The sequence below is a fragment of the Furipterus horrens genome, unplaced genomic scaffold (assembly GCF_987537825.1).
Source record: "Furipterus horrens unplaced genomic scaffold, mFurHor1.1.pri manual_scaffold_12, whole genome shotgun sequence".
Lineage (NCBI taxonomy): Eukaryota > Metazoa > Chordata > Mammalia > Chiroptera > Furipteridae > Furipterus > Furipterus horrens.
The window spans coordinates 92,505,018-92,531,531 of NW_028327182.1; the positions used below are offsets into that span (position 1 = coordinate 92,505,018).

The following is a 26,514-nucleotide window of genomic DNA, read 5'->3' on the forward strand; positions in this document are numbered from 1 at the left end:
GGAGTTGTAAATTAGTGAAAAGCACAAACACCCTGGGGCCCTCGTGCCTGGGTTCAAATTCCACGCCTGGCCTTCACGAGCTGGTGCAATTCGGGGAAGGTGCCTGCCATTCTCACCTGTAAACGGGGAGTCAGTACTCACTTCAAAGATTGTTGTAAGGCTTAAGTGAGTTAATATACTTCAAGTAGTTACAGCGGTACCCAAAACATCATTAAATCCATTATTTCAACGTTCAGCCATTACTGTTTTTTTTTCTTTTTTAAAACTATATGCCAGGCACTGTACAAGGAGCTAGGGGTACATCTGTAAACAAGAGAATAAAGGTGCCAAAAAGAGTGTGAGATATAGATTTTAATAAACCAAGTCACAGCCTCTTGGATCACAGGGATGGTGGCTCCCGTTCCTTAGAGTAAGAGCAGCAGGAGGTGAGTCACAGCACTCGCAGCTTCCCAGCACAGTGCTTGGTTCACTACGTCTGCCCAGCGTCCAGGCTGGGACGAGGAAGGGAGAGTGAAGAGCAAGTCACCCAGTGTCAATCAGCACCAAAGTAACTAACTTCCTCTTTCTTTCCTTCTTTCCCTCTCTCTTTCTCTAAAAGGTTTATTGACTGAGGAGGCACCAATGAAGAAGATGGGAGACCTACTGGCACCTCAAATCCATGGGAAGAAAGTACAGAATTCAGGCTTCTTTTATGTCAAGGGAAGGAGAAGCGGGAGGGGCGAGAGGTGATGGACAGGTGAAGACATCGTAGGTCCCACCAGGAGTTCAGGGAAGGCAGCGCTCCTTGACCTCAGTCCACAGGGTTCCTGCAGATCTGCGAGAAGCTGGATATGCTTCCCTTGTCTCCTCAAGCCCCGGGAGGAACTCCTCCGACGATCAGCCTGCTCGCGTGCAAGTCTCCGCAGGAGCCGTCAGCCTGAATGCGACGGAGCCAGAGGGGCCCAGCACTCTACGCTGTTCCGCTGTTTTCCAGTCTTCCCCTCCTGTGCCCTGGACTTGCTGTGACTTCTTCCCCAGCACTCGTTCCCCATCTTCTGCTGATGCTTATTTTTACCTGAGCAACCCCCTGGCCCCTGGTCTCAGTCCCACTGCTTTTGGTGGGACCGACCCCCATCCACACGTCATGGCCGACCGAGGACAGAATTCCTCTTCTCAAGCAGCTTTCCAAACCAACGCTAGAGCCAGCTCACCGCTTCCCGAAATACAAAGGAGATTTGTCTTTTGTTTCTGTGAGATGGCGGTAACGGCTGCTTTTAAGCATGTGTTGCCAAGACGGCTTCTAGATGGTGCTGCTTCCCTTTGCTGGGGACACTCGTCTTCCCGTCTGACGTCTCCACTTCACGCAGCCACGTCCCTGCCCTGGGGCGCCCTTCCGGCTCTGCTCACGGTCATCTCTGCAGGGACCTCTGATTTCTTTCCCCACAAAAGGTTTTTACGGCCCCCCCTTTTCTCTCTGTTTTGAAAGATTTTCTTTAGAAAAGCGGTCAGTAAATATAAGGCAACAATCCTCTTGAGCATTTCGTAACTGATGAGATAGTTTAGCTGTCGCTTGGCGTCCTGAATTTATGAAAATCGAATTCAAAGGGGGACAAAGGCGATATTTTATTTCCTTTGTGAAGACTTATATTTAGTAAATGGATGGTTTTTCACTAGGTCCCAGGTAAAGAACTCATGACTTAGTAAACAGAGAAATGACTTCTGCCATGACGTGCACTACCAGATGAGTAAGTTAGTAATTATACTGAAGTTCTGTGCTGACTGACTTGGACAACGGAGAGATCAGCAAACACCACGGAAGGAGGGTATCTGCTGGATGTACTTAGGTAAGAGCATCTGACCCAGTTCCCCCAAGAAAATGTATTTTACCAGACCGGAAACACAACGGGCCCCAGGGACCCTGCTTAGCCCTCTGTCTTCTTCCCCACGGATGGAAGCTGTTGGTCTATTTTACCGTCTGGGGAGCGCTATTCAGACAGTCCCTCCAAGGAGCTTATGGGCCGCTGATACTTTGGACCGACAGCATTTTGGTGGTGACTGTGAAGTCACTTTGAAACTCAGCTTTGTTTGCTGCGAGACAAACTGGCCACAGAGCACACGGAGATAGTCCTTTTCCTGCTGAAGGAGAACGCACGTCACTGAAGTCTACATTGGTCTCTGTGTTTCTATATTTAGATCTTTCTCCAAAAACCTGGGTGACGACATATGTCATAGAGTTTTTGTCCATTGTTAAATAATCGATAGGGGCCAACTTTGCAGGCAGCTAAAGCTCCGTGGCGAGGACGTCACTGCAGTCATTAAGATTAATGTGGTCGAATGAGGTGTCTTAATAGCTCTGGTGCATACTTTTCTTCCCAGATTCTTTGAAGAACGTGAACATCTGTATTATTTTAAGCTTTCAAGGAGTGTAGCATCCCAGAATGTTGGCTTTTTGACGGGGAAATGTTCTGAGGAAGGAAAATGCATTTCTGCTTTGTGGGCACCATGAGGCTCCTCTGGAAGGATGCCAGCCCCCCTCTCCCTCACCCCCCGGCACCTCTCCCCTTTGGGGGCCTGGTCCCCGAGGACTGAGGATCCCTTTCAAGGCCCCAGGCTCCAGAAGAGTGTGCTTAGCCTTCAGCTTACCCGCTGGGCGCCAGAGCCACAGAGGAGTCTGGAGGGTTAGTGACAGTCGCACTGAGAAGCCCACAGAGTAAGGGGTGCAGCCCTGTCTCCGTGCACAGCCCCCTGCCGCCCGCTGCTTCCTTAGGGGCCGGCACAATGCGCGGGGTCACTGACTCTGACGCCCTTTTGATTCCGCACTACAGGACCGGCACCCAGCCGCCACGGGGGAGGCTGCAGAGGGTGCCCAGAGACCGGACAGCTCCCCCGCCCGGGCGGCACACCCAGAATGTGCCTCTGGTCTCAGCGAGCGCCCTGCTGGGAGCCGTATTTCTGCGGCCCCGGGCAGGCCCTGCGCTCACCGTTAGGCGTTTTATGAGCACCTGCTGGAAACCTCCCAAGTCCCCGACACGGCAGGGAATGGCAGGGCCGCGAGGGGGTGCGGCTGGTGTGTTGCACGTCCACGAAGAAGGGAATGTGGACATGAAGGGAAGCCAGAGGGAAAAGTCAACGGCTATTAGCAACGTCTGAGGCCGTGACGAAAGCACACAGTGGAACGGTCTGTTTTTGCAGAGCCGGCTCTCGTGAACCTCAGCGGTGACGACGGAGGGGGTGTCACGCCATCAGTCTATCTATGCAGATACACAGCGTTGGTGGAAGTAAAGAGGGAAACACGTGGACTCCGGAATAAAACGATCCAGAGGCCGCCCGTTTTGCGAGTTTTTCATTGTTGTTGCGTGAGGCTACAGGGCCGCCAGGCAGGAGACAAAGACGGAGGGGCGGCGAGCTTGGGTTTCCGGCGGCTCCTGGAACACGCGCTCTGTGTGACCCACAGAGGCTGAACTGCGATCGCCTTCACGTGTGAGCGCTTCCTCACAAGGACCTCGGGCTTCAGAATGACCAGGGTGCTCCCCACGAGGGGAGGTCCCACTCCGGCTCTGCCGGGCCACGCAGCTTTCTCGGTCCAGACCTCGCATCTCCTGAACGCTGTGAGACCCCTGGCTTCTGCAGAGGCGCTGGGTGTGCTGGCACGTGAGAAAGCACAGCCCTGCACACCTGGGGCAGCACTCTCGACCGGCCCAGTGAGGGACAAGCCATGGAAAGGACCAGGGTCACATCGCGCACCGATTCCTATGCCGGTGTGCCGAGCAGCGTGTCCTGCTCAGCCCCGAGAGCTGTCTCCTGGGCTGCTGGGTTCCACACTCCTTCCTCTTTTCATCTCCTGGGATGAAGGAGTTCTCTAACGTCAAATGGAACGAGCATCGCCCTACAAACTGCAAACCTCCCATCGCCCATCCACATCGTCACCGTCACTGCTGGCGTTTCCTTAAGAGGCGCAGGAACTTAGATGCCCCGCCCCCTCCTTTCATCGGTTTTAATTTATTTTCCTAGATATTTGCCCAAATTGTGGGCATATACTTTCTAACTTCCTTTTTGCATTAAAGCTGACGTTCAGTATTCCTTTCTATTACTTCCAGGTGTACAGCCTAGTGGTTAGACAACCACCCAGTCCCCCAACCCGACCCCCCGGCCCCCTCCTGTCCGCTCTCTGTGTCTATGAGTCTGTTTCCCTTGTGCCTGCGGGTTCATTCTGTTCTTTAGACCCCACGTGGACCACTACAGTGTTACTGACAGCGGCCAAGAAGTGAGCACATAGTTTTGATAGTATTCAAATACTCTTTACATTTCAAATTGATCTGTAGTTCTGTCCCTTTTTACTTTTATACTTTCCTTTACCTGTATTTTCTCTTCATCAATCAGAGCTTTGTCCATGTTTTCAAATTTTATTTTTTAGTTCTTTTCAAAGAACCAACTCTGCTTTACTGAGCTTGTCTGCAGGCAGTGGACATCAGATGTCTGATTATGTTAGCCAGAAAGAACTACATAACAAGCAACCTATGGGTCATCCTTATCAATGTGCTGTTACATGAAAAAAGTCGCACGTTTTCATAATTATTAATATATGGGAACCCAAAGTTTTATATCTTGACAAACTAGAAACAGAGAAACAACAAAAGACCCGAAGATGTAAAGTTCTGCTTCCATCTATAGTTGTAAAACTCTAGTCCAGCTCTGAAAGCCCTTGACCCACAAGGGTGCAAATACTGTAAAGCTTCTTCATGATATTATAGTTGGTCGCTGTCAACTAGGAGTTTGGAATTATGGCTAATGTCAAGTGCAAAGACTTGAGAGAGTGAAAATGAGGATTGCTATCAAGGTGACAAACATCAAGAGTCGGTCATTTCAGCCTCTAACCCAATGTCCCGTTTTGTCCCGACACAGCCACCTGTGGCTCTGCCGTCCCATCGGCTCTCGTCCATGGGCCCCTCACTGACTACTGCGCTCCTGGGCTAAATGGTGACTGCCAGGTCCCTGCCTGCTGGGCCTCTGCACCTCTCACTGGGGATGAAGTTCCGCTCCCCACTTCCAGAGCAGCTTACCCGCCACTGGGGCCATGCAACCCACCCTGACCTCACCAGAAGGTGATTTCTCTTCCCCCAGAGAAATCTGGCTCCTCTCCTAGGTCAAACCCCTGTAAGGGCAGGACAGGGTCGAATTATCCTGTAATCTGGTGGAGTGTCAAATACAGGATCTACTCCCCCCTGAACAGACATTTACTGAGATCCTACTGTGTGCGACGGTTCCTTTCTATCGGGCGGCATATAATACAGACATGCAATGCATTCTGTTGAAATTAAACTTTCTTTAAGAATTATTGGTACCAGTTTGATCCCTGATGTGCATACATCACATTTCTGAGTTCCGTCTAGAATTAGTAGTGCTGGTCAGTTAAAGGACTCAAAGTTTCCCTAAAGTACCATACATCGTATGACTGAAAAGTAACTTTGGGCCAGAAAGAGAAGTTTATATTATGGACAACAGTTTCTGTTAGTTTAAGGGAGCGGCTGATCGCTTTCAGATTTCCACCCAAGGAGGTGTGACCGGGGGACCTTCTACCCGGAAGCTTTAAAAAGGTAACCCCACGCCCGCCCCTCGGAGACAGCGGCCACCCCGGGACCGTACCTGCTTCTCCGCCTGTCTCAGGAGTGTCTGGAAGCGCTCGTCCTCCAGGACGCCCGGGGGCAGGTCCGTCTCCCCCTGCGCCTTCAGCGCCTCCAGCTTCTGCCGCAAGCCCCGGAGGGCCTGCAGCTCGTCGTTGAGGCGGCTCTGCCTGGTCAGGGAGGCCTGCAGGTCCAGTTCCAAGTCCAGGGACGTGCGCACCGGGCACTCCGGCGCTGCCCTCCGGAGGACGGGCTGGCAGACGGCCTGCACGGCGGGAAAACAAACAGCAAAGGCCCATCACGGCGCCGCTCCTGCTTCCTGGCGCGTGGTGGGTGGCCCTGCCTGGCCCCCTTGGGCGAGGCATGACCCCTGAGCCACTCGCTCTGGCCAGGGGCAGGTCTGTGGGAGGGGGTGTGTGTCACTTCCAGGTGTGCGACTTGCAAATTCCTGTCACCTGCTGGAGGGACCACCAGCATCCGGAGAGGGGACCCGAGTGGGCACAGCAGAGGCAGAGCACCCAGCCCAGCTGCAGGGCACAGTAGCCGGGCAAGAAATAAACCCTGTGCGCTTCACCCCTCAGAGATTGTTCCGGCTGCTGCCATTGCAAAGGCTCGCTTAGCCTGCCCACCCGACCACAGGAAGGCCGCCCTCCGGGAGAACCACTCACATCACAGGAAACTTCCATTCCCCCATTTCAGGACACATAGCTGTCCCCAGCGCTGACAGCTTCTGCTGTCATTTCTGTGAGCGCCAGCCGGGAGGCAGCTGGCCTGGTGCGCTCAGACCCGGCGCCCTCCTCCCATCAGGCCTGGAATCCGGCTGCTCCCTAGCCAGCTTCCCGTGCTCTGACATCAGCTCTCACCCCGTCCCTGGTGTCCTTTCTGAAGCCAGTCTCACTCACTAACGAGAAATAATCGGAACAGGCATGGATGTGTGTCTGCTGGGGTTGCAGGCAAGACACTCAGAATGGGAGACGCAATCTGTGATCTTGAGGACTTGGGTTGGAGAACGGTGGGAGACGCTGATGTAGCGACTTTGGTGCCACCAGATGTGAGGGAGGGGGGACACCGCTGGGCCGGGTCAGAGTGGCTTGAGGAAAGGGACGCCGGCGAGGCCAGGTAAGACGGCACCAGCAGGGGGACAGGAGGGCACTTCCCGCTCCCACCGTGGGCATGAGAATGGAAAATAAGAGATTACTAAGAGAAGCTGGTACCGCTGATACACGAGAGAAGGGACTCAAACTGGAGGAATGAATACCCAGCATGAAGACTGGGAACGACGCGGTGCTCATGACAGATGAGAGGGAGGGGCCTGTCTGCCCCTCTTGTTGTGTCAGAGCCTTGGCCCGTGTCTGGCTTCCCTCTGTGGTCTCCTCCGCGTCCACCACGCGCTGCTGCGGCGTTGATTCTCTAATGCCCGTTAACATTCTCCCCGGTGGGCTCCCCCAACGCCGCCCCAGCTCTAACACACCGATCCTGCAGTGGCATCACCCAGACACCGCTCTTCAACGGGATGGCTCGTTTTCCAGAAGCAGAGCCCCCCGACCCCCCAGTTCTCAGGCACATGGGACCTCTCTGAGGGCTCCTGATGGTGAGCGGCGAACAGCGGGTTGGCCAACTTCTTTGGGGAAAGCACTGTCCCCAGAACTGTCTCCAAGCTATCAATGTGTGTCACTGAGTTGGGAAGAGACGGGCAGCAGCGGGGGGGCAGGGGCGGGCGTGGGGGAGGCTGCGGCTCTTCCCGTCGCAGAAACCTATCACCCCCCCTTCTCTTGCACCCCCACACCTCTCTCATGGGGTAACTCCTAACTCCGCCTATCGCTCCCCTTCACTTCTCCCAAACCCGTCTACTTTAAAAACCACTGAACAATCATCTCCTACATGACGTTCAGGGTTCACCTTTGTCTGGTTCAACCGGTTCTAGTGACCGGGATCATCAAGGACCGGGCCGCCCTCCAGCCCCACCCCACGCGCGCACACACCGCAGGTTCTGGCTCCCCTGGGGCGTTCCCCCCCTCCGCGGGCACGCGCTGCTTCCGGTGCAGGCGGCGCACGAGGAATGGAGCGGAATTTTCATTCGAGACAATGTCAGTTTAGCTGCTTTTAAAGGATAAAGGCCGGTAATCTGGAAGATCCCCACCGCAAAATCCCCTGAAAGTGCTGGCTGGTGCTAAGTCATGGTCGTATATAGTTACCTTAGGAAAAGAAACAAGCTTATCACTTTCAAGTAATTAGGACGTTAAGCCAGGGGACCCAAGCGCTGCCTGGCCACACACCCAGGACTCTGCGCGTAGCAGCGTTAACCCAGGGCCGCTAATAAAAACACGACCTCAACTTACCTTTCTGGTCGTCACTCCCAATGTGCCCCCCCTACCCTGCCCATCCCCCACCCCAACAAAGCTACCCTTTGTCTTTTGCGATTTTGCCCGGGTGTGAAGGCCACAGACCTCTCCCACGAGGCCCTCGGATTCTCCCACAGCAGGGCTTGTGCCTGCTGTACCCACCACTTTTGCATCCCGTGCGCCCCGAGAAGGAAATGCTGGCAGCCCCGCACACCGAGTGCCGTGTGCTTGCTGAGCACGCTTTACGCTGAAATGAAAAGCCTAGCAAAGGATTACTAGAACGGGTCATTAGTGAGCAAATAACATCCCCCGAGTGTTGCAGCTGCTGGCAAGTAAACAGGAATTCCCTAACTACTTGCACCGTACAGCCTTCTAATTGACTTAAGGATCCTCTCAGGTTTATCCTGTAAAGATCACCCAGAGGCCCGTGGCCTCCAGGAGACCCTGACTCGAGCTTCCCCATCAATGGGAATGTTAACCTTCCAAAAAGCCCCATTTCTGAGCAAGTCACTAAAACCGTGCTAGTCCTCTGCTGGAACACATGGCCTCAGAGAAGGCACCCGCTGCTATACATTTCCCACAATTGCTCAGGAGCCAGACGTGGTGTGGAAACACCGTGGCCCTCGGTAACAAACGTGGGCTGCCTCCTCAGCCGCCCCTTCCCCATCCACACTGCGAGCCAGTCTCCTGCCTTCCTGAGCGCCGGAGCCAAACCCGGGAGCAGTGAATGGATGCCCTCTGGTGCATCCTCTCTCCTGGCGGCTCTGTCCTCACAGCGGTGACATTCAGCATCCCAAGAGCAAGGAGCAAGGGCGCTCAGCAGTTCTGGTCTTTACGCTTCGCAGCCATGAGGCTGGACGGGGCTGGGAATACGTACCCTTTTGACCCTCAGGCTGCGCCGTTCCGTGGAGTTTCTCACAAACAGAGATTTCTTAGCCAGGGTGGAGCTGTCACTGTCACTTCGATTTAACTGGCAATAAAGGATAAAAAAAAACACAAAAAAACAAAAGTAAACCCCTGCATCCCAGTGGGCTCGTGGAAGCCGACAACTGAGAGTTTATCCGATAAAGCAGGCGGTGATAACGGTTTATTTCTTAAAGAAAACCCTTCCCAAACCAACTTTTCTGTTGCATGCTTTCTTAAATGAGTCAGTTATGATAAATAATTTAAACAACGGCCTTTTGGGTAGCAGTTAGAAGTCATGTGTTCAGATAAATAAAATCATCCTTTGTATTTTCAGCTAAGAGGCCATATTCATTTGTAAACAGAAGGCTGAGGGGCAGGGCTCTACAGCAGAGGTGTACAAATGATAAATCTCACTCAAGTCACCTTAAGCTGCTAAATACAGCCTGAAGTCTAAATATTCTCAGCAGCCAGGTCCCTAATTTCACTTATTTGACAAATAAATGGCACCAGAACCAACGAGACATTACATTTAGGAAAAGAAAGGAGAGAAGAAACCCCCAAACCCAAACTAAAAGGAACCATTAGCGTACGGTATTTATGGGGATTTTATAGAAGCATTTCCACCGCTGGGACCTGTAGCTGGAACGTGAAGACCCCAGTGGCCACACTGTCCCGGACGCCCCGTGGGGAGGAGGGCGGTCCACGCCCCGCAGGTGATCCTTCCTGGGCAGGCGGCCCCCACCCGCACCCCGCGCAGACGGTCCTTACCCGGCACACGTATTGGCTGCGCTCCCCGGGGGAGAAGGTCTGCGAGCGCACGATCACGCTGCTCCTCACCAGCGGGCGCTGCCGGGCGCTCCGACCGCCGCGCTCTTTGGGCCGAACCGCCAGGCTGGCGTCCTCGGCCTCCTCCGTGTTTGTCTCTTTGTCAACCTGGAACAGGAGTCCTTTGTCAGGAGCTGCTGCACGCGGGCACACTTTCGACCCTTTCTTCCAAGAACGGAAGACCTACCCAACCTTACAGCAGAGACTCACCCAGCACTAGGATGGCCTGATGGGAACCCCGGGGTACGGACCCACGCGGGGTGGGGGGTGGGGGGCGGTAGGTGGCAGGGGAACATCTGTCCAACAGGGTTACCCTAAATGGAGGTGTCACCTGCAACCGATTAGGCCTAAAGGGTGAAGGCTTACGTTTACAGAGGGTAGATGTGGCTCGGGGAACAATCTTATTGGAGCACGCCTCCTCATCAGCTATCATTAAACTGATTAATTTTTCAGATTAAATGATAAAAATAATTAGGTGTCAGAAAATAAAAATAGACTCCAAAGTTCTAGGTTTACACAGAATGTGCAATTATACATAGACATCCACAGGAAGCCTTCAGTCAGGGTCCACGTGGTATTATTTTTCTCGGGAAGAAAGAATTGAGATGGTGTAAATTTGTGACAACATCCCAAGGTTGCTGTCACCCCCAAAGCTTGAGAATCACCCCCACCCACACGTGTCTGTGTGCTTAATAACATGGCTGTGCTGTGCCTAAACCGAGTCGTCTGCCACCTTCCAGAAGAGATTTCAATCAGAACACCATCTAGCCCAAGTGAACTTTAAGTGTTTACTGCATGTTTGAAATCGAAATAAACTTACACTATTTTTGAAACTTAACACAATTAAGTAGTCATCCTGGCGTTACCCAGGAAATTCTGAAAATGTCTTTTAATAAATATTCACAGAACATTTACCAAGATCTAACTGGTACTATTTATCTTCTTATATAAAAGTTAAGCGGACAAGGAATATTTAGGGCCCATTTTAACGTTTTAAAGTGTTTGTAATGCTTCTTACAGCCTACTCCCGCAAATGCTATCATGATCCCCTTCAGCACAGTCTTCATGTGGAATTACATCCACGGGGACAAACTTAGCCCAGGAGAGCTCTGCCTTAGGAGAGGTTGGCTGGGAATCCTCACCAGGGTGGGCCCTCCCGTGGGTGGCTGACTTCCCACATCGCTGGCACCACCGTTTCCTCTCCTGCTGGTGTCTTCATTCGCCTCGGGCACACTCGGGCAGGTCCTCGAGTCTTCCGTATGGCTACTGCCCCCCGGCCAGGTAACTTCAGCCTCTTCTTCAGCCACAACTTCATCGGAGGCCTCTCTCAGCATTGCTAGCCTTTGGGGAAACAAAGCAAGGCACATTTTAAGTCACGTGGCCGTGGCCAGGAACGGTTCAACCTGGGTGTGGTCACCTGTTACCAGGGCAAGGAACCAGAGGCGCACACGAGTCAAGCCACTTAAAGATATCGTTGCTCACTATGACATACCTTGGTATTAGTTGTAGTTGTTCATTTCCTGTAAAATTAATCATACAACGGAACAGAGTGACTCTCTGCTGAGAGTGGATACAGATGTGAGGATTAAAAATACCCATTGTGGATTGTGCTCCTGGTCTAGGAGGGGTAGATAGAACTCTGTCAAAAGGGAGTTTTTCTACTGAAATAATATAAGGCTCCTTATGCCACATCATCTGGTCTTCAACAAGCCACGGCGTGGGATTGGGGGCATTACAGGTGGGGCGCTGGAGCACCAATACGGTTTGTATTCTGCTTAAACCCTACTGAGACCAAAGCGAGCGGATCGGCGTGATTTAGAAAATCTCATGCTTTGTTGAGTTGCATGTTCTTGGAATGCAAGCATTTCTTCTCCTGGAAACTAAAGGTCAAGCTTGCATTGTGATTGGTGACATGCTGACCAGTGGGCTCAGAGCAGTAATGGAACGCCCCGTCATGAAGTGAAGAAGGGGAAGCAGCAATGAACACTGACAGTTACACATGCCTTTATACCAAGTATGTTTTTGAAATGTGTGTGAAACAACTTGCCTTGCACACACCCATGATGGCTTATTATCTGAAGTCCCCTTGATGAAGCTTATAATCGCTCTCATGCTCATTTTTTTTTTTTTTTTTTTTTAGTGCTGTGGTTTTTATTCACTATAAAAGGCTTTTGATAAGAACAAAGTATATCTGTACCTTTATAGATTACTGTGCCTTCCAAATGTCCATGATTTTGGTTTTTTAAAAGATTTTATTTAGTTATTTTGAGAGAGGGAAAGGGAGGAAGAAAGGGAGGGAGAGAAACATTGATGTGAAAGATAAACATTAATAGGCTGCCTCTCGCATGCCTCCACCTGGAAACATGGCCCACAACCCAGGCCTGTGCCCTGACCAGGAATTGAACCAGTGCTCAATCCTCTGAGCCACACCAGCCAGGGCCACAGGATTGCTTTTTTATGACATATCTTCTCATTCTAATTTGTAAAATGTTTTATATGCACACATACACACAAATACACGCTATATATGTATACATATATAATGTGTTAGCAGTAGTTCAAACATAACACTGTAAGTAACTGTATATAAAAATGAATTCAAATAATTTTATATGTAATGTTAAAAAACCAGATGTAGTCACTAAAATTTGCTTTTAGGGGAAACAGTACAAACCAGGAAAGATATATATATATATATCAATCTAGACAAAAGCTACAATAACCTGTGTTTCCTTTTTTTTTTTTTAAAGGATGGCATATGAGTAGTGAGAGGAGGAAAATGAAAAAAAGAAGCTGGAAGTGGTAACAAATAGATAAATATCTCCTTTGACCTACCAAAGCCTAAATGGTAGTTTAAAAGAAAAGAAAGTCAGTTTTTAAATTTATCTATAAATCGACAATAAGTTACTATACCTTTCAGAATAGATAGCTTAGACTTAAAGTTTAAAAAGCTCAGGAAATAGTGATAAAATTTGTTGAAGAACAAGAGTCTCGCTGATGTGTTAACTCTGCCAGTAACCTTGTCATCTCCTCCACACCTGCACCGCCTCCCCGGATTCCCGAATAAGAGCTGAACTTATAAAGGTCTCCCTGGAAGTCTCCTGTGAAAAACCACACACATCCTCTTTGAGATCCCAATAGCAAAAGGAGACGAGAGTCTTACCAGTCTCCATCTGGGCCCCTTTGCTCTTCTCCCGGCGCTGGTTCTTCTTCTTCTTGTGCTAATTCTTGTTCCACAGCCAACAGCTCAGCTGACGTTCTTGCAAGTAAGGCTGACACTGCATCCTGGGGAAGGAGTGCAAAACGTAAGGGTATTTACAACGTGCACTTCCAGAAATAATTTATAAACGCATCGGATGGGGACTTCCAGTTGTGAAAAGCTGGTAACAGACCTAATTTTCCTGCTGACAATATGAAAGATGAATAAAATAAAACCAAAAGCAAAAGGAACAAAAACCCTAGCTATTGTAAAGCAATGAAGAGCCACAAAGGCAAACAGGGAGAGAGAGCCGAGATCCCAGGCAGAAGGGAAATGCAAGAAGGTGAGCCAGCTGTCACTGCCGCTCTCTTTCCTTGAGGCATGTCAATTCTAGAGGTGAGACATACCAACTCAACAGACGGTGGCTGCCCAGGACTGTGGCAGTGCCGGCAGGATGCAAAGAGGAGACCTGAGTTGAGGACGACCATGCAGCCAGCATGCACGGGACCAGAGAAAATGAACTCCAGAGCGAGTCCAGTTCTCTGTGCAGTATTCCGACCGGGGCGCTTGCCATTCCTAAGCAGCAAATGTGCAGAGCCAGAAGCTGAGAAACAAGCAAAAACTAACTGGCTGGAGGCTACAACACTAAGCAGATGTTTCAGTTGCCTCACCAGCCTAGGGAGAGAAAAACTGGAGTTCGGGTCCCCCACGTGATCCAGGTGATCTGCCCATATTGTAATCTGCCTTCGAGAAGAGTATTAAATCCTGTCTGGAGGAAGCTATCAGCCAGAGCCTCTATCATTCTTCATATATAACATCCAGCGTTCCACTGAAAACAGGACCCAGTGACTGAAAGCCAAGAGAGACAGTAGACACGAGAGGCAGACCCACAGGTGACCCATATACTTGCTTATTTAGAGAAGAAATTAAAAATATTATCATTAATATGTTTAAGAAAACTGATGAAATGATGGAGAATTTCACTAGAATAAAGACACACATGATCACATTAGTACATCAGGGTGAAATGGCTGAAAATCAAAAAGAAATTTTACAAGTAATGAAAGAAAAAAGATGCATTACCTTTTAAGGATCAACAATTAGCAATCCCTCATCTGGGTATCCACCCCCCAGATTTGAAAACATTTATTTATAAAGATACACGCACCCGTGTTCACTGCAGCATTATTCACAATAGCCAAGACATGAACAACTTGTGTCCTTTGACAGATGATTAGACAATGATGTGATACATACGATGGAGTACTATTCAGCCCTAAAGCTAAGAGACACTTACAGGACACACCACCCTAGAGCAGCAGAATTCACATTCTTCTCAAGTGCACATGGAACATTTTTTAGGACAGACCGTAGGTTAGGCCATAAAACAAGCCTCAATAAATTTGAAAGAACTGAAATCATATAACATATGTCCTTTGACCACACTGTAATAAAAAATTAGAATTCAATAACAAAAAGAAATGAGAAATTGACAAATATGTGGAAATTAACACATTCATAAATAACCAATGAGTCAAGGAAGTCACAAGGAAAATCATAAAACACTTTGACATGATAGTATACTAAATTTGAGATGTCACTAAAGCAGTGCTCAGAGGCAAATTTATAACTCTTGGCACCTAAAATGAAAAAGAGAAAAGATTTTAAATCGGTAACCTAACCTCCTATATTAAGAAAATAGAAAAAGAGAAAAAAGAAAAAAATAGAGGGAAGGAAAAAAATAAAAGACTAGAGTAGAAATCCATAAACCAGAGAACAGAGAAATATTAAGAGAAAAATTCATAAAAACAAAAGATGATTCTTTGAAAAGATCAAAATTTTGATAAACCTTTAGTAAAATTGACCAAGAAAAATAGAGCAAAAGCTTAAATTACTAACATCAGGAATGGGAGAGGGGACATCACCATCCACTTTACAAACAGAAAATGGACATAAGGGAACCCACAAACAACTGTATGCCAGCAAATCGGACACCCTAGACACGGGAAAGTACCCAGACTGGTACCCACATGAATTCTGAATGGACTTGTAACAAGTAAAGAGACTGAATTAATAAACAAAAAGCTTCCCATGAAGGAAAGTCCAGGCTCAGGTGGCTTCCGTGAGGAACTCTACCAAACAGCTAAAGAATTCATATCAATTCTTCTCAAGCTCTTCTAAAAGGTATAAAAGGAGGCAACACTCTCTAACTCATTCCTTGAGGCCAGAATTACCCTGATATCAAAACCAAACAAAGAGATCACAAGAAAACTATGAATATTGACAAAAAGCCCTCAAGAAAAAATAGGAAACAAAATCTGGTAACATATAAAAAGGATTTTACACCATGACCTAGTGGGGATGTACCCTGGGAATGCAAGATTGGCTTACCATCTGAAAATCAAGAATCCATATGAATAAACTAGAGGACAGAAACTACATGATCATGTCAATAAATGCTGAAAACTTCTTGTCAAATCCAATAACCTTTAATGATAAAAACACCCAACAAATTAGGAAAAGAAGAGGCCTTCCTCAATTTGATAAAAGACATTTACAAAAATCCCACAGCAGAACTCATACTCAATGGTGACAGATGGAGAGGTTCCCTGAGGTGATCAGGCACAAGACAAGGGTGTCTGTTCTCACTACTTCTTTCAGGGCAAATAGACAAGAATAAGAAATAAAAAGCAATTGGGAAGGAAGATATAAACTAACTCTGTTTGCAGAAGATATAATCTTATACCTAGGAAATCCTAGAATCCACTAGAAAACTATCAGAACTAATAAGTACATTCAGCAAGGTTGCAGAATACAAGGAAACGAGACAAAAATGAGTCATGCAATAAATAATCTGAAAATCCAATTAAGAAAGTAGTTCTCTCTGCAACAGTTACCAAAGAGAGTAAAACTGAAAGACCTATAAACGTGGACTCTGAAACCTACAAAACACTGTTGAAAGAAGTGAGGGAAGACCTAAATCAAGGGAAGACATCATGTATTCACAGAACAGAAGGCTTAAATTAACACTGTGAAGATGACAATACCCCCGAAGTGACCTAATGAACTAGTACACTTTCTATCAAAATCCTGTCTTTTTTCTTTGTTCTTGTTGCAGAAATGAACAGAGTGGCACTAAAATTCATATGGAAATGCAAGGGAACCTGGACAGCCCAAACCATCGTGAAAAATAAAAAGTTTGATGACTCATTTTCTGATTTCAGAATAACTACTAAGCTACAGTAGTCAAAGCAGTGTATTGTTGGCACAGTACAGACATGTAGATGAATGCAACAGGATTTAGAGACCAGAAGTATAAATGCTCACACTTGTGGGCAATTGATTTTTGGCAAGGGTGCCAAGATAATTCAATGAGGGAAAGAAGAGTTTCTTGCAATAAATGGTGTCCACACACAAAAGAATGAACTTGAGCGCACTCATCATATCACACATGAAAAACCAATGGAACAGAGAACTAAAAATAAAACTAAACTTTAAAACTCTCAGAAGAAAACACAGGGGTAAGTCTTTGTGATGTTAGGCTTGGCAGAGCCTTCTTAGATATGACATCAATAGCGTAAGCAATAAAAGAGAAAATAGACAATTCGACTTTTACTACAATTTAATACTTTACTGCAAACAAAACCATCAAGAAAGTGAAAGGAGAACCCACAGAACGCGAGAATAGATTTGCAAATCATTTACTGGGTAAGACACTGGTATCAAGAATAGATGAGGAACCCTTATAATGCAATAATAATGTTTATTAAAAAATAAACAAGGGATCTGAATAGACAGTTCTGAGAAAAAAAATATAAGCTCATGAAAATATGATCAACATCATGAGGCATTAGGGAAATGTGGATGAAAACCGCAGCGGCACCTCTTCATGCCCACTAGCACGGCTAGAATCAGAAAGACAGATGAATACCACAGCGAGGGGCGGCGGGGGGGCGGCTGGAGCCCTCACGCACGGCTGGTGAGAATCTAAAATGGTGCAGCCACTCTGGAAAAACAGTTTGGCAGGCTCTCAAAATGTTAAACATAGAATCATATGACCCAACAATTCCACTCCTAAGTATGTGTCCAAGAGAAACAAAAACACGTGTCCCCATGTCCGCATGAACGCCTGTATACAAATGTTCAGAGCAGCATCATGAATAATAGCAAAAAAGTATGAACAGCCCAAATGTCCATCAGCTGATGAATAGGTAAATAAAAGGTGGTATATCCTTACAACGGAATATTATTTGGAAATAACAAAGAACGAGGTGCTAATACAGATTATTACAGGGCTGTGTCTTGGAAACATTACGCTACGTGAACGACAGTCACAAAGGAACAAAAAATGTATTACTCCACTTATATGAAGTGTCCGTAATAAGCAAACTGCTAGAGACAGAAAGATGAGCGGTGTCCTTGGGTTGAAGGAGTTAGGAAGAACCGGAGGGACTGGTAGCTGATGGGCACGCGCTTCATTTTGGGACGAAGGCGATGCTCTAACGCCGGATTGTGGTGACAGAGGCATGGCTCTCTGTGTAAACTAAGAACTATGGAATTGTGTGCTTCCAGGGGGCGGACTGCACACTTTAAATGGGTGAGCTGCATGGTACGTGAAATACATCACACGGTGCTTAGAAAACACCTTATACGTGGTGGGGTCACAGGAAAGCACTCTTAAAGCCTTACCTAGTGTCTACCATAAACCTGGGGTAATATGAGCTCTACCAGCACGTCTGTTTCCCGTCCCACCTGCCACAACGTCCGCTCCAGGTTCTTGCACACAGGTGACAACAGAGAGTTGCTGCTTTAACTGTCTGACCTAGGCTCAGGAGACCCTTTCCCCACAGATAACCTAAAATAAACTCGAACACAGTAACAATATTCCACGCATGCCTCATTGGTGATGAACGGCCTCATAAAATGCCCCTTTGTACATTTTTTGAAGTCCTGAAGTGTGGCTCTTGGTTACAACACATTTTCATAGGAAATATTTGTGGAGATAGATGTTACAAATGGAAACTAGGACACTGTTTAGGCTCCATAATTTTTAACATTTGCAAAATATAACAGCTCCAAATGTACAACCTGGCAGTGAACATTGATGTGTGGAAAATATAACCTTAAATCGAAAGGTTTTTCACGGTCACTTAAAACGATGGAGTCTCCGCATCAGTTTAGTTTTATGGAAGGAAGTGTGAGCAGAAACGAGTGATTCTTTTATAAACTATACTTGGAAAGGAGCCGGAAATTATCTTTCCTTTTTAGGAAGCTGGGAGGAAAGGGTGAGCTGTGGAAGGAGAAAGGGAAGAACAGTGAACGTGGACCAAAGCACGCTGGTTTCATGGCATGACACCACCCTGCATGCTGTCTTATTAAGTCGTAGCGACTGTGTTCTCTGACTTGGACTCACCAGGTCTATAGGTTCCACAAATGGCTGGTTTGGTTGAAATACGGAATCCTCGTTTTCTTCCTCATTCTTTTTGGAAGGCATTTGCTTGGAAGGAAGCAAGTTATACCACAGAGTGAAAATCTCACTGGAGAGCGGTAAATCTGCCAGACTGATCTGGGTCCCGGCCTACGGGAAGTAAAAGGGAAAAAGAGAGAGAGAAAATAAAATGTTTAAATTCATATTTGCTCCCGATATAATTAAGATTATTGTGCAAGCTAGTTTTAAGCTAAAAAAAAATAAAAATAAAAAAAATGCAATACTCATGACATAAAGCATTAGTGGTTTTTTTTTAAACCTGAAGATGTCTTATATTTTCAGGTGTGACCAAATAAGAAATGATCCCAATCTAAAGGCCAACCCTGGGATGGTTTCGTGAGATACTATGTTGCCAAAACCTAATAACTAAGCATGCAACATTTTGCAAGGGTGAAATTACTTTTAAATAAAAAGGTAAAAAATAAAAATAAAAAACAAACAACTAAGTATAAACCATAATACATCTTATAACACGCTATGAGTGATTTGATTATATTTACAGAAAGCCCTTATCCACTGAAAAATTTAAAAACAAACAAATAAAAAAACTCCACTGTGGTTCTTAAATGAGAAATTAGAAAAATTTTATTTTGCATAAGTAGAATTAAAAAAAAAAAGGATTAAAATTTTGGTAGTCTACCAAATCACATCTACCAGCCAGAATCTAAGTTAAGCTGTATCATTTTATAAGTCTATAAATTAACATATTTATTAACTCTATGGAGCTGCTGGCATGTATACTAAGCCTCCCTGACAGCCTAATGAATCTGTTATCTGTGCTTCTTTCTAACTTTCTTTACTGTCAGGCGATGCCGCATACTTTATATACAGAAGAAGTATTAATAAGAGATCTTTCACTCTCAAACTTTGTGCATTGTGAAACGTGGTTTTGTGTTTCTTATTGAACTGCAGAGAAAAGTTCAGTTAGAGATCCACAGTTTTTGTTTTTTTTTTTAAACACATTTGAACATCTTATTTTACTGGTACGTAACAGTTTTCTGGTTATGTTGTACTTGGGTGTGTTACGCTCACTATTAGCTATATGAGGTTTCTGCTTTAGCATTTAAATATCCTATGACCCTAAATAGAAGCGCGCACGCCTTCCCAGAAGCTCTATGGCCATGGCTGAGGAGAAGGAGCCGAGTGAAGACCTACACTCAATGTCCTGCTCAATTTAAATCTGAAATGGTGAACTATGTGCGGGATGTCTTTCTGGTCTCTGGCTCCATCATTAGGTAGCTGTGTGGCCACATGACCTCTCTGAGCAGTTCTTCCTGTGAAAATCACAGTGGTCATACCTCTTTCATAAAACAGTGGTGAGGATTTCATGAGCTAATGTACATAAAGCGCCCAGCGCAAGACTTGTATGGAGAGTAAGAAACACACTCCACGGTGACAGCCGTAACAGAGGTCACAGTGCCCTCCAGCCAAAGCGCAGACGTGGACAGTGGGTTTCACAGAAAATTTCAATGCATGGGCTGTGGTTACAGGCCTCGGCATGAGAACGCAAACCCAAAGCCACTCCTGCAGATGGAAACCCAAGCAGCCCCCGGGTGTGTCTGCGGCACTGGGCCGGCCTGCGGTGGCCTCAGGGCTGGCAGATGGCGCCCAGAAAGGATTCGGAGCCCACGCGCTGGTGACCGTCCCCAGGGGCCAGGCATCAGGAGACCCTACCAGACACTCTTCCCTCCGCTGGGCGCCAACGTGGCACAGGTCAACCCGCAGTGTCTTCTGCTGCAGGGCCGCCTGGGAAATGGCCACCCGGAACGTGTCACTGAACAGCAGGCCTTCCGTGGCCGGATGGACTCTCGTTCGAAACAGACAGCTGACGTCCGCTGAGGAGGGGAGCAGGGCGACCCTGAAATACCTGCAGAGAACGAGACAGAGAGACGGGTTTGGGAGGCTCTTCGGCTGCCCTGGACTCGCAGCAGCCGTCTGTGATTACCTGCAAACGGGGGGGCGTGGAGCGCGTTGTCAGTGGCAAGCGTTGCTGCCACAAGGGGCCTGTCCGTGCTCAGTGACACGGAGGCACTGTCCTGACCCCACCCGTGCTGCCTGCACCCCAGCCCGCCACACCACACGGGCCACAGCGCAGGCAGTGCCCGCACAGCGAAGGCCCGTACACAGCCAACTCCAAAAGAAGTGACTTCTGAGCCCGGGAAGCGAGGGACACGCACCAAGTCGATACTGGTGACTTTTCCCCAAGGACACGCCCCCTGAGTGTTTAACAAGAGATGTGGCCAGCATGTCCCAGGGGCGGGACACGTTACTCTACTAGGGAAGAAGGAGGGCCGAGGAGCGTAGTGTGACAAAAATTTCAAACAGGTGGGATTCAGCAGTCCAACAGATAGCACTATCGAGCATCTCGGAAGGATCAGAAATGACAAACTCTTTTAAGGGTCTATGCTTTGTAAAATTCAGGAGAGTTAAGAGAGAAAAATAACTTCTAATACTGCTTCGAAGTGAGTTTTCTGAGCACCCATTATATGCGGGCTCCACAGTTCTCGGCAACAGCACGAAGTATTTCCCATTACATCCCAGTAAGAGGACGCCCATTAAATCCCCTGCTGCCCCACTGCCAGGCTGGCCTCATCCATATTCTAAAAGAGGCCGTCCTCCGATGATGAAATCCATACACTCATGGGCAGGCTGAGGGCTGTCTATTATTTCTGCATTTACATAAACATTGATTATGGAGATTCAGCACGAAAATCCCAGTGGCTCTGGGGCCTCGCTGTAAAGGCTGGAGACTCGGTAGAAATCTCTTTTCTCTGCCTTTGTGGCAAAGCAGTTTGAGGGAGCTGGGATGGAGGGAAGAAGGTTCTATTTCTCCCGACGCCAGAGTTATTCCGCACTAACCACTTACGTAATCCCAACACGCTCCCTGGGAAAACCAGGGAGGTTTTCCTGGTCCAGAGCTAGAGGCACCGGGGACGGGAGAGCGGGTGTGCGCCCTCATTCTGCTGTGGGGGCCTCTCCCCAGACTGGAGTCGGGAGCCCCTGGCAGAAACGTCTGGCTGCTGCAGAGCAGCTGAAGCTAACACAGGGCTGGGAACAAAGTGAAGGCTGTGTTATCCGAGCTGTCCTCTCGAGCAGTGTCAGTAGTAGGCCAAGGCTTTCCCATGTGGGCTGGAGGCCATGCTGCCTTGGTCACGGGAAGGGCCACCTCTCTAGACAAGTCCCTCCTTTGCACCGGCTGGGAGCAGGAGTGCCCAGAGAACTACTGCCGGTCCTGACCTACGTTGGCTGTCACCACACCTCCGGAGGGCACTTGTTTGTCACCTCCTATGAGGGAAGTGAGAGTGACTGTCATTGGTTCAGCGGCAGCAGGACATCTAGGGACGGCCGCCTTTCCAATGTGAGTTTAAAGAAAGGACGCGTTCTTGACGAGCTCTGTACTTTTCTCCTGAACGTGTGGGTGGACTCCCACTGTTTGTAGACTCCATCCCTGGCAGACAGACTTGTCCCTCCCGGACATGCTGTACTAAAACGAAAAGGCAGCCAATGCAGCTCCGACATCCCAGAGTATTCAGTGGTAGGGAGCAGTCACGGGTACGATCCTGAAGCCCGTGTTCCTTGAATACCACCGGTGGGTTGTCCTCCCCTCTATCCCAGAAGCAGGCTCTCTGGGGTGATCCAGCCACTTCCTGCACGCCTTCCGTCCTTGCTGGTCTCACTGATGATGTGGATTCCCCAGAACTCGATTCAGGAGGCCGTCTGAACCCTGTTCCCCTCCAGCTTTGGGGACCATCAGTACACCACTATCTATCGCCTACTAAGTAACCTCCCTCCAGGTCTTCGTTTCTTAGATCTGGCTTCTTTTCTCTGATAATTCTTAGACTATTACGATGTGCACTTCAAAGGAAAATTAAAAAAGAAAAAGGAAACCCACAGGAAAAGCATCCAGAATTCTCACGTTTACTCCATCAGACGTCCTTGTCACTGAGGAATATTCTCTGTCACGAAGGGAAATGTTCACCTGGCTGGGGAGAGACTTGAGAGTCAGCCCCCGAGAGCTCCTTCCTACGCCCGGGCCCTTGTCCTAGAATAGTCAGCGTGGTACTAAGTGCAGGGTGGACTTACAGATTCTGGAGTCTAAGTCAGAGATGCTAAGCTGAAAGCTGGCTTCTTCTTGGTGCTTTATAGCCATGGGCCCTTAAGAGAGCCCCTGACTCCAGGAAGTGTGAACGATGATAAAGATCTCCGGAAATATATACCTGTCAGGAAGTGGTAAACTGCGCAGCATGACGTCCACCACTTCCTTGGGATTCATCGTTTTGGGAAGTGATATAACTTTAAGGAATTAGTGGTCACAGGGAAGTGAACATTTGATGATAAAACATGATATACATATGCTTACATGTAGCATGACATGATGCTTGCGAACGTCATACCGATAAATAAAATTTAATCACTGTGCTTCCATGTAAAGGGCCAGAAAAGCCCCTCCAAGCCAAGTTGTGAGTAGTCATAACTCAGCAATAACAAAAGGTTCTAATTGTATTTCAAAAATATCATGCCTCACCCCAGCATAATACACAATTTCTGCAGAAAGGGAGATAAAAAAAAATCTTGGTTCCTATTCTTAATCATAAGTCAGTTGGATAACAATCAAAGCCCGGAGTGCCTCCTTCACTTCCCCTTCCCTCCCCATCTCCAGCTGCCGTGGATGAGACACGCGGGCCCTGCGCTGTGTTTTCCGTAACTTCGTTGGATGGATCGCTGATCACAAGGTACAATGATCGTTCCTCGCCTTGTCCCTCACCGATTTTACTTACACTTTTGAAGCATGAGGCATCAGGAAGGCGTGGAGATTGCGGAGCTGCGCTATCATCACCACGAAGCTTGACCTTTTCGCATCGTATCTGGGAGAAGAGAAGCTGATGAGTGGCGCCGAGAGCACAGGCCAGCTGTCGCCGCGCAGATGTCTAGACGCGCCCCTCCCCGGTGCGCGGCCCTTTACCTGAGTCCGATCTGCACCTGGGCCGTCTCCACCACGGCGGTGTCCTCCTCACTGTAAGGCACGTCTTCGACCTCGCTTGGCCTGGGACCGGAGAAGCAGCGGGGGGAGAACGACTTATTAACGGGAATCTCACGGGTGCCGTTCCTGCTGCCACTTAGTCAGTTTGAGTGAAAACCCTAATTAACAGCACCCCTCCCTAGCCCACCCCTGCCCCCCGCGGGGCTGGTGCGGTGAAAATTCCCTCTGACATCTTCCCCTCGTGAAGAGGGGTCGGTCTCTGGCCCGTTGGGGGAAGGCTCTCTGATGCCCGACTTTCCTGAGCCTCCCTGGGGTACACCGCGCCCCTGGGCACATGCGGGGCTTTATGAGGAGCCGGCTGTGCCAAGTGGGCCGTGGCCAACCTCACTCCACGGTCCCCAATCAAGGTTTAAGTCTCAAAGAGGGTGAGGTGTCCGAGGACAGCCACCTGTCTGCCGCTTTCCTGGCTGGTGGCCCGTTTTGGGCACACGGATAGGTGCAGGCACACCGTTTCTCCCGTGCTCCAGCCCGGGCCCCGCGGAGAGCATTCCCGCTCCCACCCACCGCGTGCCGGGGGGAGCGGCGGGGTGACCGAGACGTCCTCCTGCTGGAAGGGACCCTTACTGCTTCACGAAGGCTTCGTAGACCCCGCTGTCTGCGGCCACGGACTCGTCGGACACGGCCGCAGACACGCAGGCCGTTTTCTCCCCGAGCAAGCGGCTCCCTCTCCTTTTCGGTAACGACTTCTCCGCGTCTGAGGGGCAGAGAGGCAGCAGGGGAGGCTTTCTTACGAGGACACGTGAAACCGAAAGCACACATGCAGTTCGGTCCTGAGAGCCCAGGGAAAATCCCCATCCGAGAAGCAAGGCTGGTACCCGCCCAACCAACCCATGTGGACGATTCAAGGCTCTGCGACTCACAGGGTTCCTGGACGCCAATTATTTTAGCCAGTGTTTGATGGAGAATACGGTGTTGAGGTATTTTAAGGGAAGGGGTGAGTCACACATTCTCATTGGCCCCGTGCCTGTTTTTTAGGTATTCACTGCAGGTGCCATCCACGCAGGGGTGGGAACTGCCTGCCTCCCTCACGTATCAGATGTCTCTATAATGGAGCGTCTAGCTCCTCCGTGGCAGGAGGGATCCCCTTTGGCTCCCTCCCCTCCCCACATGCCAGAGTCTACACCCCCTGTAGAAGTTAAAGTCTTTCACATAGAGAATTCCTCACCAGCTAATACCATGAAAACACAAACAAACACCTGTGCTACTGAATCCTGACCACCAAAGACCCCTTAACTTTTATCTCTAACTCCTATTCACACCCCAGCACCCTGCGGTGAGCAAGGACCACTCACTGGAAGCTGTGTTCCTACAAAGTAAGCGGCAAGCCTGTGGAGTTCTCTCATCCTCCGGAGGCAGCGAGCAGGGATCAGGGTTGGTGTGCGTTTCACCCCCTCTGCGCCCGCCCGCTGGTGACTTTACATCTTGTTAAGATGTTTCAGTTTTAGGGCTTCAGATGACAGGATTGATTGCTGGAGGTGGGGCTGTTTTTTCCTTGTTGATGAAGTGGCTTCTCTCCGCCCACCTCCCTGTGGGAGGGGTGGAGGCGAGGACATGATTTATTGATTACCCCCGCCCCAATCCCTGAATAACGGCAGCAGCCTGACAGTGACCTTGACAATAACAGGCACTGCCTGTGGAAGGACTTTGGAGTTACTGCAGCTCAGCTGTCGCCAGTCAGCAGGGATGGGTGCTGGGGTGCAGGGTGCACAGAAAAGGAGCCTGGCTTGACTTGCACGAGGCTCTCGCGCACCGAGGGAGATGGTCAGCGTCACTGCCAGGAGCCACCTGCCCCCACGCCAAGGTCAGACATTCCCTGGACAGACCGAGGGGTGGTGAACTGCGCTGAAGAGAATTAGTCTTTACAGTTCAATATACGCTTTCGGGTGTTTTCAGGCATGAAACTAAATATTCCTTGCAAAGTTCTACAATGTATCTCTCCTTAGGGTGACCTTTTAACTTTCGAAATGCATCATGATTATTTGTTTCATGGAACTGATATATATAGAATTACTTAATAATTATATTACTTAATTATATACATACATGTGTGTATATACATAAGTAATTATATGTCTTGGAGAAGTTTCAGAGACTCTGGTCTCTGGTGTAGGGCAGGACAGGGACTTCAGGGCTTTGGGACCCCCTGGGCAGGGACAGACCTTGGGTGGTGTTCTCACCACCCCCCACCCCCCTTCTCCAGCACCTGGCTTCACTGACTGGCCCCTCCAATGCACTGAGTGTTGAGAAGTGGTCCCTGGTGGGCACTCCAAACACACGAAGAGCAAACACAGCTTTGAAACGTTCAAGAAATGTCAGACCCTTCAAGTCCAACGCCCAGAAGACTGGCAGCGAGACCACCCTGCTGTCCCTTCTGTCCTTTCCTAGAGGGCAGCGGCCTGTGGTGGCACAGGGTTCAGCGTGTGACTCCGTGTTGCCACGCTCTATACTAACTCCCACGAACCAGGTGCCGGGCCCCAGGCACTGAAGCTTCGGGTGCATTATGGCACAATCCTCCCAGAGTCCTACGAGGCAGGCACCTATCACCCCCATTTTTTAGACGACGAACAAGCTGGAGAGACTGGGTCAAGGGGCGGCCGTGGCCGGCTGCAGGGTGGAGCCCACCGCACACACGGCACTCCTTCCGGGGCAGAGGGCGGCCCGGGCAGGTGTCTGCTGTGCTTTATCGGGGCCACCCCGTAAGCCCCACTCCTGTGCTCATTCTCCTCGTGGCTGATTAATGCAGTAACACGTCCCCTGCAGCTCGGGCACCTGCCAGGCAGTGGCCCACAAACCAGACGCGCATCTCCTGCGCCGGCCACACAAACAGGAGGATTCTTCTATCCATTTAAACATCTGAACTGCCCAATCAAGGAATACTTAGAATCCCTAAGACCATAAAAGTACAAATGTGCTCCTTGAAACAGCAAGAAGATACTTCCTGAGAGGCCCGTCCTCGTCTGTGTTTGGACACCCAGTGACGTGGCCCGTGCAGGTCTGTGCGGGGCTACCGGGGCTGCGACAGAACCCCCTCCTTGGGCCGCAGCCGTGACCGTGCGCCAGCCAGGGTCCCCTCTGGTCCTCTTTATAACTGCATCTAATATATAACAGCTTCT

General features: G+C 49.0%; 1 protein-coding gene across 1 annotated transcript in view; it reads right to left on the reverse strand.

Moving 5' to 3' along the window:
* WWC2 (WW and C2 domain containing 2) overlaps nt 1-26,514 on the reverse strand; it is a 122,957-nt gene that overhangs the window by 3,125 nt on the left and 93,318 nt on the right. The window contains exons 12-21 of the mRNA XM_090258929.1: nt 23,966-24,095; nt 23,324-23,404; nt 23,139-23,225; nt 20,035-20,227; nt 18,286-18,450; nt 12,837-12,958; nt 10,816-11,014; nt 9,617-9,781; nt 8,820-8,912; nt 5,623-5,865 (exon numbers count right to left, since the gene is read on the reverse strand). Coding sequence (XP_090115055.1) covers nt 5,623-5,865; nt 8,820-8,912; nt 9,617-9,781; nt 10,816-11,014; nt 12,837-12,958; nt 18,286-18,450; nt 20,035-20,227; nt 23,139-23,225; nt 23,324-23,404; nt 23,966-24,095 — 1,478 coding nt within the window. The remainder of the gene's footprint in view (nt 1-5,622; nt 5,866-8,819; nt 8,913-9,616; nt 9,782-10,815; nt 11,015-12,836; nt 12,959-18,285; nt 18,451-20,034; nt 20,228-23,138; nt 23,226-23,323; nt 23,405-23,965; nt 24,096-26,514) is intronic.